This window comes from Patella vulgata, chromosome 1, assembly GCF_932274485.2.
Source record: "Patella vulgata chromosome 1, xgPatVulg1.2, whole genome shotgun sequence".
Classification (NCBI taxonomy): Eukaryota; Metazoa; Mollusca; class Gastropoda; family Patellidae; genus Patella; species Patella vulgata.
This window is the reverse complement of record NC_065879.2, coordinates 86856119-86870167: the sequence shown is the minus strand read 5'-3', so window position 1 is coordinate 86870167 and position 14049 is coordinate 86856119. Positions and strand designations below refer to the sequence as shown.

The following is a 14049-nucleotide window of genomic DNA, read 5'->3' as shown; positions in this document are numbered from 1 at the left end:
GCGTAAGGGTCTTTAGCAGTGGGAGGAAACCGGAGGACCCGGAGAAAACCCACGAGGTTGGACAGGCGTCCCTACTCCTTGCCACGTACAACCGGGGATTCGAAACCACGCCAGTCGACTCAATGACAGCCTTTATGATACAGCGCGCGCACGCTAACCATTCAGCCACCCAACCCCCCAGCAGCGGGAAGAAATCGGAGTATCCGAAGAAAACCCACGAGGTTGAACATGCAACCCTACTTCTTGCCACGTACACGTGTGGGATCAAAACTGTGCCACTATATAAAGGAATTGGATACTCCGGATTCTAAGCTCGGCTGTCAGTGGTGCATGGCGGAGGGAGGGGGCGAATTGGGGTTTAACATCCAATCGAAAAAGATTATCTCATTTGGTTCAATTTTAGTCCAATAATATGCTTGCGCGTAGGGTTCTTTAGCGGGAAACCGGAGGACCCGGACAAACGCCACAAGGTTGGACAAGCGAAACCAAGCCACTTTGTGATCAAAACCCACGAGGATGAGACTTGCGACCCTACCCCTTGTCATGTAGAGATGGGGAATTGAAACGTCACTGGACTTAATAACAGACAATGGGATCTAAAGTACAAGCTCTTACCCCCCCCCCCACCGCCGGGCAGAGGGCCTGTCAAGATAAACGTCTAGCCGTTTGTGTGGTACAAAAAAGGTTTTTGTCAGTGGTGCAGGGCGGACAGCCTATCAAGGAAAGTGTCTAGTCGTTCGTGTGGTACAAAAAAACGTTTTTGTCAGTGGTGCAGGGCGGAGAGCCTATCAAGGAAAGTGTCTAGTCGTTCGTGTGGTACAAAAAACGTTTTTGTCAGTGGTGCAGGGCGGACAGTCTATCAAGGAAAGTGTCTAGCCGTTCGTGTGGTACAAAAAACGTTTTTGTCAGTGGTGCAGGGCGGACAGCCTATCAAGGAAAGTGTCTAGTTGTTCGGCTGGTACAAAAAAAGGAACTATAACACGTGTATACCTTGGGCAGCACGAAAAAAATCTTTTTGAATTCGAAATAGCGCCGCCGCCCAGGAAAGGTGATATATAAAACCCGATTTCATTTCCAATACCTCCGTATATTATTATTATTACAGCATATTTATAGTGCGCCCTTTCATATAACATATTCGGGGGCACTTTACAAAGTGACAATATAATCATAAATAAACAACAAGATTACAGATATGTTAACGATTGTATAGTCAGTTAAAAGACTGATTAAAAAAATGAGTTTTAATAGAGATGTACAACATCTTAAACTAAATGGTAGATTATACCATAAAACAGGTGCTTGATAACTAAAAGAGCGCTGGCCACGTTTAAAGACCTATCTGTTTGACAGTTCTTACAGATAAACTTAGTTTTGTTAGCGCTTTGAGCAGGCATTTTGTTCTGAGTCTAACGCAATATAATAATCCTTACTATTATTATTTTTATTATTATTTCGAGTTGTCCATTTTGTAAGATTTTTCACCAGTGTGAATCTTCATATGTCGCAAAAAACTAGCTCTTCGTACAAAGGATACAGCACAAACATCACAAATAACTTGTCGAAATTTCTCATTATGCTTTTTCGTATGTTCTTCTACGTACTTTGTTTGGACCAGTCTATTGCACAATTTAGATTTGGATCTTTCTACCTCGGAAATTTTCCTATCCAGATCCCTTTCCCAATCACAATGATGCTTTCTAAAATGCATATTACACTCCATACTTCTCGCAGTGTTTCGTTTGATTATATACCTAATCCCAATAAACACTGCTTTAAGGAAGGCAAATTTCTGTTCCAAATTATGACTGGTCAATGGTCCGATTAACAACCAATAGCTAACTGGGTTACAAAAGCATTACGCTTAAAACTGAGCTCCAAATTGGACCAAATGTGTTTACATAACGTTACGGGAAAAATAGACAAAGTCCCTCAAAAGCTCAAGTATCAGAAGCCAATCTAGCAATGGCCAGAGAGGAATTTCTCAGGCCATTGCTTCAGGAATAAGATTACACTCAGTCTTCCGTTTATATGCTCTATCACAACCTTTACATTTGAACAGTTTTTTGTCTGGGTGGACAGACATATGACATGTGAGTTGACCTGCAAGACCAAAACCACGACCACATATTTCGCAACAATGATTCCTTTCCCTAGAATGAGTGACAGAATGTTTGGTCAGGGCACCTTTATCGCTGAATGCTGTACCACAAATATCACAAACAAAAGGTTTTTCTCCTGTGTGAAGTCGAGAGTGTGTCTGCAAACTGTCTTTGGATGACAAGTTCTTTCCACAGACTTGACACATAAAGTTTGTGGGATTACTGGTCGAAGTCGTCTAGATGAATGGCGTTTCATGTGAATTTCTTGGTTTTCAGGGCAAGCAAATGGCTCAAAGCTAACTGCACACTCAACTTGTTCTTCATCAGTGATATCACTTGCATCTTCCCTATTATCTTCTGCTTCACCCCCACTGTCCACTGCTCCATCCACGTCACCATCTGTCTCATCAAAATTTGTACATGTATCTTCTTCATCTCCAATGTCCACTGCTCCAACCCCATGACCTGCTGAATTATCTTCATTTCTATCTGTTTTAAGAGGTTCCCTTTCCAAACTTGTGTCTCACCAAACTGTGTTAGGATGACAAGTTCTTTCCTCAGACATCACACATAAAGGTTGGGGAATTACTGATCAAAGACTTTTTTAGATGAATGGCATTTCATGTGAATTTCAAGACTTTTAAGACAATCAAATGGCTTAAATCAAACTACACACTCATTTTTTTTTCTTCGTCAGCATCTTCCCTATCTTCTTCTGCTTCACCTCCAATGTCCATACCTCCATCCACATCACCATCTGAGTCATCAAAATTTGTATTCGCTTCATCGTCAATGTCATTTGCCTGATCCTCACTTGATTTATAAAAGAATTTCACATGAAATGGCTTCATTTCCGGCAGCTTTAAGAGGTCCGTTTTCTAAACTTTTGTTTAATATTTTGTGAGTTTTTAAGTGAAGACTTAAAGCGATCTTAGTTTCAAACAATTTATCACAGACATTACATTTAAAGGGGTTCCTTGAAAGAGTCGATGAAGGAGGGTTGCTAAGTGGCTTCAGTATCCCACATGTTGATTTGTTATCTGTTTTGTCCTCAATGCTGGCAGCTTTTTGTCTCTGGTTTTTGTGAAATTTCATATGGGATGTTAAACTCTGGCAGCTTTTAAAAGATCGGTTACAAATGCCACATACAATTGAATTCTTAGGAGTAGTTTCGATCATTGGCTTCAGCATCGTACTAGATGTAGATGCCTCGTCAACAATGTCATGTGCTTTGTTTTCAATTCTGTCTGGTTTAGGAGGATCAGATTCCAAAGTTTTGTCTACGATTTTGTTAGATCTCAAATGGAATATTAAATCATAATCAGAGGACTTCTTGGAAGGAGCAGCCTCGATCTTTGGCTTCAGCATCTGATTAGGTGTAGGTGCCCCATTAACACTGTCACATGCTTTGTCCTCATTGCTATCTGGTTTAGATGGTTCAGTTTCCAAATTTTTGTCTAAATGTTTGTGAGATCTCATATGCAACTTTAAAACCTGGTAGCTTTTAACAGATCTGTTACAAATGTCACAATCAATTGAATTCTTGGAAGGAGTCGTTGCTTTGTCCTCAATGCTGGCCTGTTCAGGAGGATCAGTTTCTAATTTTTTGTCTATGGTTTTGTGAGATCTCATATGTAATTTTAAACCTTGGCAGCTTTTAAAAGATCTGCTACAAATGTCACAGACATTTTTGTCCTCAATGCTTGCAGCTTTTTGTCTATGGTTTTTGTGAAATCTCATATGGGATGTTAAACTCTGGCAGCTTTTAAAAGATCGGTTACAAATGCCACATACAATTGAATTCTTAGGAGTAGTTTCGATCATTGGCATCAGCATCGTACTAGATGTAGATGCTCCGTCAACAATGTCATGCGCTTTGTCCTCAATGCTGGCCTGTTTAGGAGGATCAGATTCCAAATTTTTGTCAAACGTTTTGTGAGATGCCATATGATCACTTAAATTCATTTTGTTTTTAAACGACTTTCTACAAACATCACACACTAATAACTTCTTTGACAGGTGGGATTTGCCATGGGACTTCAGTCTTGTGACATTAAAAAATGATTTACTACAAACATCACATTGAAATAACTTCTTTGACAAGTGGGATTTGCCATGGGACTTCAAACTTGTGACATTAAAAAATGATTTACTACAAACATCACATTTAAAGGGTTTCTCACCCATATGAGTTTTTTTATGCTCTTTAAACGTAGCAGCATCATTAAATGATTTACTGCAAACATTACAATTTGTTTTAATTACATGAATTCGTGAATGTTTTAACAAAGAAATTATATCGCTGAATGATTCCTTACAAGTTATACATGGAAATGTCTTCCTTATTTTTTTATGAACTTTTTTGTGTTTAACCAACATTTTCTTTTGAGGAAATATTACATTGCATAATTCACACTGATGTTTTTTTGACGTAATTACCATTTGTTTTGCTGTTTTCGTAGCAACATGGTTTTTTTTAATAGTTTTACCACATGTTTTGTTTTGTTGTGCTTTTTTAATAACTGATTTGTTTGGTTTATGATGAATGTTTTTAGATTTATTGTTCCTTGAATCTGTTTTGGAGGAGTCGACTTTCCTTTGCCGCATTCCATTTTTCGGAACAGATTTTTTTTTATTAGTTTTACCAAACATTTTGTTTTGTTGAACTTTTTTAATAACTGATTTGTTTGGTTTATGATGAATGTTTTTAGATTTTTTGTTCCTTGAATCTGTTTTGGAGGAGTTGACTTTCCTTTGCTGCACTCCATTTTTCGGAACAGATTTTTCTTTATTAGTTTTACCAAACATTTTGTTTTGTTGAACTTTTTTAATAACAGATTTATTTGGTTTATGATGAATGTTTTTAGATTTTTTGTCTCTTGAATCTGTTTTGGAGGAGTTGACTTTCCTTTGCTGCGTTGCATTTTTCTGCCATGACTTTTTTGTTTTTGTTTGCTTTTTAAATTTTCTCTTGTGTACATGTATTGGTGGCTGGATACTGAATGTTGCTTCCAATTGGTCCGGAGTCAGCTCCAAATCAAACGGCTCTTCATAGTCTTCATGTGAATAATCATTAACTTGTTCCATTTGGCCTTGGTAATGCTCCTTCCCCATATTAACTTGTTCCATTTGGCCTATGTAATGCTCCTTCCCAAAATCAAAGTCGGTGGTTGGTTCCATTTTTATATTATGACTGAGAAGTGGTGAAAATATTAACCCATCCATTGGATTGTGGCTACGACACACGTAAACAGTTTGTAATGCATTGACTGTTTCTTCTAATGAGAAATTATGAGCATCTGGCATGATTTCACTGTCCATGTACTCCATTTTTATGTTGGAAATAAGAGCCATGTTGCTTGAGTACTGTAATAACCTGTAAAGAAAAGAATAGAAGTATTGAGCTTTAGAGAGAGAGAGAGAGAGAAATGGGGTTTAACGTCCACTCGACACAAACTAGGTCATTTCGGGACTAACATATGGTTCAATTTTATTTCAATAATTCGCTTGCGCGTAGGGGTCTTTAGCAGTGGGAGGAAACCGGAGGACCCGGAGAAAACCCACGAGGTTGGACAGGCGACCCTACTCCTTGTCACGTACAACCGGGGATTCGAAACCACGCCAGTCGACTCAATGACAGACTTTATGATACAGCGCGCGCACGCTAACCATTCAGCCATCCACCCCCGGGCTTAAGAGTAGCTTGATGAGTCAACAGAGGTGTTTATTGGTAAATGTGATACTTACATGCATAGTAAATAAAATGAAATGAAATGGGGTTTAAGCCTTAAGGCCTTACTGTTCTGTTCGAACTGGGCTAATGAGAGAGAAAGAGAGAACTAGGTCATTTCGGGACTAACACATGGTTCAATTTTACTTCAATAATTCGTTTGCGCATAGGGGTCTTTAGCAGTGGGAGGAAACTGGAGGACTCAGAGAAAACAGGCAACCCTGCTCCTTGTCACCTACAACCGGGGAATTAAAACCACGCCATTTCACTCAATGACAGACCTTATGATACAGCGCGCAAGTGCTAACCATTTGGAAAATTGTTCTAAAAGCAGATATTCATGTACAAAGTGATTTACATTGTACTTGACAAGGAGTAGGGTCGCCTGTCCAACCTTGTGGGTTTTCTCCGTTTTCTCCAGGTCCTCCGGGGGATCACGTGGCTAAGTGGGTAAGATGCTGGCTCCCTAGCCTGGAGGTCAGGTGTTCGATCCAGATTTTCCGGTGTGGTTTCCCCTTGTCAGTGATGCAGGACAGAGGGCCTAACAAGGACAGCTGTCCAGGCGTTTGGATGGGACAAAAAATTGAGGTCTCGTGTACATATTGGCGTGCACGTAAAAGATTCTTGCCAGTTGGAATTCGATATAAGAGTAGGACGTAGAGCCGCTGCCTGGGCAAAATTTCCCTCATAGCACACTGTATGGCATATGCCCGTCTTCATTAGTTTAGGAGCAGAACAGTAGGATGTTAAACCCCATTTCATTTCCGGGTCCTCCGGTTTCCTCATGGACACTTCTAAAGACCCTACGCGCTAGCGAATTATTGAAATAAAATTGAACCATACGTTAGTCCCGAAATGACCTAGTTTGTGTCGAGTGGGCGTTAAACCCCATTTCTCTCTCTCTCTTTGGGATGAGTTGTCTGGTTATCGGTATGACAGTTTGAATTGACTCCAGGTATTACCGGGTACTCAGTATGGCCCTCGCTAAAATTAACACCGTAGCTGCAAGTGCCATCTATTGTATTTTCTATACACTAGAACATATTTCCACGTGTACTCAGTATGGCCCTCGCTAAAATTAACACCGTAGCTGCAAGTGCCATCTATTGTATTTTCTATACACTAGAACATATTTCCACGTGTTTCAAAGCGGCAAACCGTAAAATGGCGGAGTGGATAGTGACAACGTAGACAATGCGATCTCGGCGAAGTCGTGAATGACATCTTCGCTGACCAAGACAGTGTGGACAATTTCGAGGCTGGTACTGATACACATAATTCGTTTCCAGTTAGTTGATAATAATAGTAGTCAGGACAGTGATTGGTAGTATGAAGTGCGTGATTTGTTGTGCGACCTTCCATCTATGGCTGTCTCCTGTGCATAATGAACAAGCCAAATGTGAACATGATAGCCCTATGTAGTATGTCTTCAGTAGATTCTGATGATAATTCTGATGTTGATAATAATCCTGGCCTGCTGGATCGTAAAAAATGTAGGCAATTCCTGAGTCCCAAACGTGTAGATCTATTGACTGACTATAGTGATAATGATATGGGACTTGAGGATGAAAGTGAAAGTGAAAGTAAAAACACGATATTGCAATCCGCACGTGGTCATGGCAGCGGGAGACGTGTTGTGCGTATTCGTAGTGGCATTGCTTATGGCTGCTATTGATATTTTTGTTCATTTTATATATCTTTATCAAAATCCAGTGAAAAAAACAATATCCCATAAGTATTTCATGGAGAAAAATTCGTTTTCTTGTTGGCTTTAGTGAGAAGTGAGAAATCCAAAATGGCCGCCATGACGTCAGTCACGTCACGTGACTACATGATTATGCAAACTTCCAAAATTCTATTTTTTCCTCTTAGCCCAACATCATGTCCATCCCAACACACAAAAACTATTTTCATAAAAGCTTCCATAAGTACTGTTTGGCATTTAGTGCCAAACTCACTTTTTCCTCAAAAAAGGGTCTAGCATAGGCAGTGGATTTACATCTAGCATTAAAAAGGTTAACAACGAAGCTATATCTACTTCTGGCAGTGTGAGATGGTTCCAGATCACTGACCAGTACAGGAAAAAGTACTACATATACCAAATGACAAAACTCTAATCAATAGAGCAGTGACTCTCAATCAGTGTGCTGCAAAATCTTCCAATGTGTGCCGCAAAATTTTGAACAGCACACTAAGAAAATGCGAAAAAACATATGATCCCAATTGATTATTCACTGGTGTCTTTATTTAGTTTAAGTCATTATATGTGTCTATGACTAGCCTCGCTCTACAGTTGTATGCCGTCTGACTTACCATGTTTTTATTTTACAAAATTCACGTATTTTTCATGTGTGTCCCTATTTTTCATGTGTTCCAAGGTGTGCCATTGGCAAAAAAAGGTTGAGAAAGAGAGAGAGAGAGAGAGAAAGGGTTTAACGTCCACTCAACACAAACTAGGTCATTTCTGGACTAACACATGGGGTTCAATTTTATTTCAATAATTCGCTTGCGTGTGGGGGTTTTTAGCAGTGGGAGGACCCGGAAATGAAATGGAGTTTAACGTCCTACTGTTCTGCTCCTAACCTGGGCTAATGAAGACGGGCATACGCCATACAGTGTGCTATGAGGGAAATTTTGCCCGGACAGCGGCCGGAGGACCTGGAGAAAACCCTCGAGGTTGGACAGGCGACCCTACTCCTTGTCATGTACAACTGGGGATTCGAAACCCCGCCAGTTGACTCAATGACAGACCGTATGATACAGCGCAGCGCACTAACCATTTGGCCATCCTCCCCCCCCCCCACTGCAATTATTGCAGTGCAATAGAGTTTTGTCATTAATAAACATACTTGTTATTGTGATTAGCTGTTGTTTTAGTGATAGTAGTTACTTGATCAACAGATTTAAGTTGATTGGCTTGAAATTGATACTTCTATCTTTCGTGATTTGTTGTCGTTGGTTTTTTTTTTGTGATGTCGTTACACTTTTTGATGTTTTAACTATGATTTAACAATTAACTATTTTGCAGATTGAATATTGGCCTTTATATGATTAGGAGTTTTCTGTATCATTGTTATTTTAATTTTGTACTTCTTATTAAAATTTTTACAACTTCTGTTCATGCCTATGTGTTTTATTACTCAAATACAAATCCTTTGTCGTGCAAACCATCGGTTCTAAATCTGAAAACACCGATTTCTTTAACATGAATATATATTTATCACCCCATTCCATACATAGAAAAGAAAAATGAAATGAAATGGGGTTTAACGTCCTACTGTTCTGCTCCTAACCTGGGCTAATGAAGACGGGCATACGCCATACAGTGTGCTATGAGGGAAATTTTGCCCGGGCAGCGTCGCTACGGCCTACTTTATATCGAATTCAAACTGCCAAGGGATCTTTAATGTGCACGCCAATGTGTACACGGGGCCTTGGTTTTTTCGTTCCATCCGAACGACTAGACCCTCCGTCCTGCATCACTGACAAGGGGAAACCACGCCGGAAAATTTGAATGAACTTTCTCATCCAATGCAGGGATCAAACACCTGACCTCCAGGCTAGGGAGCCAACGTCTTACCCACTTAGCCAGGTGATCCCCCTACATAGAAAAGAAAGTGACAATAAATACTCCAGGCTAGGGAGCCAGGGTTTTACCCACTTAGCCAGGTGATCCCCCTACATAGAAAAGAAAGTGACAATAAATACTCCTTGTAAATTTGGGTTCAAACATGCATTTCACAAGGTACAACTATTTTGTATTTAATTTTCTCATTTTGGACTGGAATATACTGAATATTAATAAAAATCGTCAATTTGTATTTCTACTTTTTATCGAAATAGACAAACAATAGAAACTCGACACCCTCTCCTTATTGGTAGATAATAGTGTAGAAACCGATTTTACTGTAAGGGAATGTTCAGAGAAAACCTATCACATGGAGTCAATGCACACCGTGTCCATAACGGTGTGAGCCAACTCCTACAACTGCGCATGCACTAAGCGGTAATCACACTCCAGGAACCATCTCACATTGTCACACCACCGCCCCCCCCCTCTACTTTCCTGTATATTAAATAATATAGATAAAAGCTCTGAAGCATTGCGCAAAGTGCTGTGCTTGAGAAAAGCTCTTTTCCGGTAATACAGGAGCGTAACTGAAATTGTCACCCACAGACTGTTGATTAAAAAAAAACAAGATACACTGGGCAACGTGCATGTCAACTTACCAAATCTCCCCCAAGCGAGATTACGCTTCTCATAGAACTATTTTGACGTCAATGAAAATAATTCTCACACTTTAGGGTTTGTTTTTTTTAAACAAAATTAATCATACAATTTGGATCTAAATTAAAATCAATTTGGAAAAACAAAATTATTTAACATTATTTGTAGCATTTGAGAAATTTAATTATAAAGGTAAAGTTTTTATATTTGACATTGTCATCAGCTTCGCTCTACTGTCACTGACCAAGACTGACTACTAGACTAGTACTCAGGCAGCAATAGAATATGCAAAGATAGGTTGCCAGGCAACGAAACATACGCCCACAGCAGCTAAATCGTCCGGGCAGTCAACAAGAGTTGTCGCATATTTTTACTTTTTTTCGTAATGAAACATTTATAATACACTAAAATCTGATTAAGAGCAACAACTCAGAAAACCATTAGAATTTGTTTGGTTTTTATAAAGTTCTGCCCCATGCTAACGTTTTGTATACAAAACTTTTAATACTGTATCATGTATTTAGCTGTTCCAAGTCATAAAAATTCATTGAAAATCAATATACTTGTTCGTCTCAAGATCTTAAACTCTGTGTATCAATCTGAAGTCAATCGGATATTAACTTTGGCCTCTAGAGCGTCCACAAGATTTTTCAAAGTGATCAAGGGCCATAACTTTGGCAGTAATTATCAGAAATCTTTGAAAATCAATAGGATTATTCGCCTTGTGACCTCAAACACTGTGTATAAATTTAAAGTCAATCAGATATTAACTTTAGCCTTTAGAGCATCCACAAGGTTTTTTGAATGGATCAAGGTCCATAACTCTGGCAGTAATTATCGAAAATCACTGAAAATGAATACACTTTTTCGTCTCATGACCTTAAACACTGTGTATAAAATTTAAAGTCAATCAGATATTAACTTTAGCCTTTAGAGCATCCACAAGGTTTTTTGAATGGATCAAGGGCCATAACTCTGGCAGTAATTATCGTAAATTGCTGAAAATCAATAGGATTCTTCGTCTCATGACCTTAAGCACTGTGTATAAATTTAAAGTCAATCGGATATTAACTTTTGCCTCTAGAGCGTCCACAAGATTTTTTGAAGTGATCACGGGCCATAACTCTGGCAGTAATTATCGGAAATCGCTGAAAATCAATAGGCTTCTTCGTCTCATGACCTTAAACACTGTGTATAAATTTAAAGTCAATCGGATATTAACTTTGGCCTCTAGAGCGTGCACAAGATTTTTTGAAGTGATCAAGGGCCATAACTCTGGCAGTAATTATCGGAAATCGCTGAAAATCAATAGGCTTCTTCGTCTCATGACCTTAAACACTGTGTATAAATTTAAAGTCAATCGGATATTAACTTTGGCCTCTAGAGCGTCCACAAGATTTTTTGAAGTGATCAAGGGCCATAACTCTGGCAGTAATTATCGGAAATCGCTGAAAAGCAATAGGCTTCTTCGTCTCATGACCTTAATGAATGAAATGGAGTTTAACGTCCTACTATTCTGCACTACGGCCTACTCTTATATCGAATTCCAACTGCCAAGGGATCTTTTACGTGCACGCCAATGTGTACACAGGACCTCGGTTTAGCTGGACTGGCGGACGGACCGACGGACGGACGGACGGGGGCGACGACAATATACGACCACATTTCAATGTGGGCGTATAAAAATGAAATGAAATGAAATGAAATGGGGTTTAACGTCCTACTGTTCTGCTCCTAACCTGGGCTAATGAAGACGGGTATACGCCATACAGTTTGCTATGAGGGAAATTTTGCCCGGACAGCGGCACTACGGCCTACTCTTATATTGAATTCCAACTGCCAAGGGATCTTTTACGTGCACGCCAATGTGTACACGGGACCTCGGTTTTTCGTCCCATCCGAACGACTAGACAGCTTTCCTTGTCCGCCCCGCATCACTCATTCACTGACAAGGGAGAACCACGCAATAGAATATGCCTGTTACATATTATAATATACTATAGTATAAATAAATGGTTCTCCATTACATGTTTTGTCACTATAAACTGTTGAACTATTGTGCAGGAAAACATCTAAATTAAAATACTCACCAGAGATTTAAAAGATATAACGACATGAAACAATACGAAGCAACATTATCCGGGGAAGCGAGACGCTCCGGAGATAAATGTCCTTGGTGTTGGTTGGTTGCATATAATGGACGAGGATCAGGCAGTCAAAATTTTCGCAGTGTGACTTATATCATCGATATTATATTATTTAAGTTTTTTCCGGTTTATCGTGAAACCAGTTTATAGAAATTTATTTACCAGGTTCTATCGACTCCTCGTCTCCAGTGCCGAATAATACCAATAGGTGAGGTTCGATCCAAAACCAGATAATATTATTATGTCGTTAATATCCGCCCTTGCTAGTCTTGTTGAACCAGCCACTTGTCTCTGATCCACCGCCGAACTAGGCCCGATTTCTAGAAGATTCTTAAGCACGTTCTTGAGCTTAGATTTTAAGCTTATCTTATTTTGTGTTCCCGGAAAATTCTTAAAAACATCCTTGTGCTTAGATTGTAAATAAATGGCTGACCGTAGAGATATTCGACGACATTCCCTACATCTTTTGATACCAAAAAGACAATTAAAAGACAGAATATAGAAATAGAAAACTTCGCTTCTACCCTGAAACCATTTTATTTATTTACCAATTAGTAATACTACTAACTAGTATATAGTAAACAACACAAACACGGGCAACTTTAAAATCAGGCGCTCTCACAATTATTCCGTCAGTTTAATTTGCATGTGCATTGCATTTTTTAGCTTGTACTGTAGCAAATTTTATATATGTTAAGGTGACATGCCAAATGCATCTAAATCACCATTTGCCGGGAAGTTAATGTCATTTCATTTATCTATTTATAACTCTCTGTGTGACTTAGTAATTAGTTGTTTGCGTTCGCTTGCTTTCACCGAGGTGATATCGCAGACAATTTTATAACTCTATGAGTCTAAGATAAGATTTTATTGCATCGAAACATCCATTTAGGACAACATACAATATAAACATGTACATAAAATTATAACAATGACAATTATAACACCAGACACACAGTATTGCATCGAAACCTCCCTATGCAGCCCAATATTGCAGCCGACCAATTTATGACGTAATTCGCATACCAAAATTGTTTTTATGACGTTAGAGAGCATCGTAGTCTCAATTTACCAGTCATTCTTGACTTGTGCTTACGGATGGTCTTGAGAATTTTCTAGAGACGGTATTTTATAAAGTTTATTACGTAAGTAAAAGTGAAGCATGACTCGATTTGCTTACTTTATATATTTTTTAGGAACCGGGCCTGGTCTCAATCTATTTCACAGCCGAAATACGAAAGCCTTCTTTTGACTTTGTAGAGATGAATTAATTCACATCATACGGCCTCGGCAGCATCAAAATTGAGTTACTCAATCAATATCGAGATATCTATCTATATATATATTTGTGACTGTCGTTTGTCTGTCTGTCTGTCTGTTCGGGGTTGGCGGCTAGGTCTGCCCCGAGTCTGAAATTTGGGGTATAGGGGTAGCTCGGACTGGGGAGTAACATAGGCCAGGTGGCGTTAGTCTACCACTTCCGGTTTCGGAGTTATGACCCCCGAGCGAAGCCGGTCTGTTCGGGGTTGGCGGCTACACTAGGTCTGCCCCGAGTCTGAAATTTGGGGTATAGGGGTAGCTCGGACCGTGGAGTAACATAGGCCAGGTGGCGTTAGTCTACCACATCCGGTTTCGGAGTTATGACCCCCGAGCGAAGTCTGTTCGGGGTTGGCGGCTACATCTGCCCCGAGTCTGAAATTTGGGGTATAGGGGAAGCTCGGACCGGGGAGTAACATAGGCCAGGTGGCGTTAGTCTACCACTTCCGGTTTCGGAGTTATGACCCCCGAGCGAAGCCGGTCTGTTCGGGGTTGGCGGCTACACAAGGTCTGCCCCGAGTCTGA

The 14049-nt window shown here is 39.7% G+C and overlaps 1 protein-coding gene across 2 annotated transcripts; it reads right to left on the bottom strand.

Moving 5' to 3' along the window:
• Nucleotides 1-1066: 1066 nt before the first annotated feature.
• LOC126808850 (zinc finger protein 37 homolog) lies at nucleotides 1067-12439 on the bottom strand. 2 transcript variants are annotated; one of them, XM_050533882.2, is made up of 2 exons: nucleotides 12370-12439; nucleotides 1067-5478 (listed from the first exon to the last, which is right to left on the bottom strand). In XM_050533882.2, the coding sequence occupies exon 2, from the start codon at nucleotides 5454-5456 to the stop codon at nucleotides 2922-2924; it is 2535 nt and encodes an 844-aa protein (XP_050389839.1). In that variant the 5' UTR covers nucleotides 5457-5478; nucleotides 12370-12439; the 3' UTR covers nucleotides 1067-2921. The 2 variants fall into 2 exon arrangements, with proteins under 2 accessions (XP_050389839.1, XP_050389838.1); XM_050533881.2 differs by lacking the exon at nucleotides 12370-12439 and adding an exon at nucleotides 12151-12260.
• Nucleotides 12440-14049: the final 1610 nt, after the last annotated feature.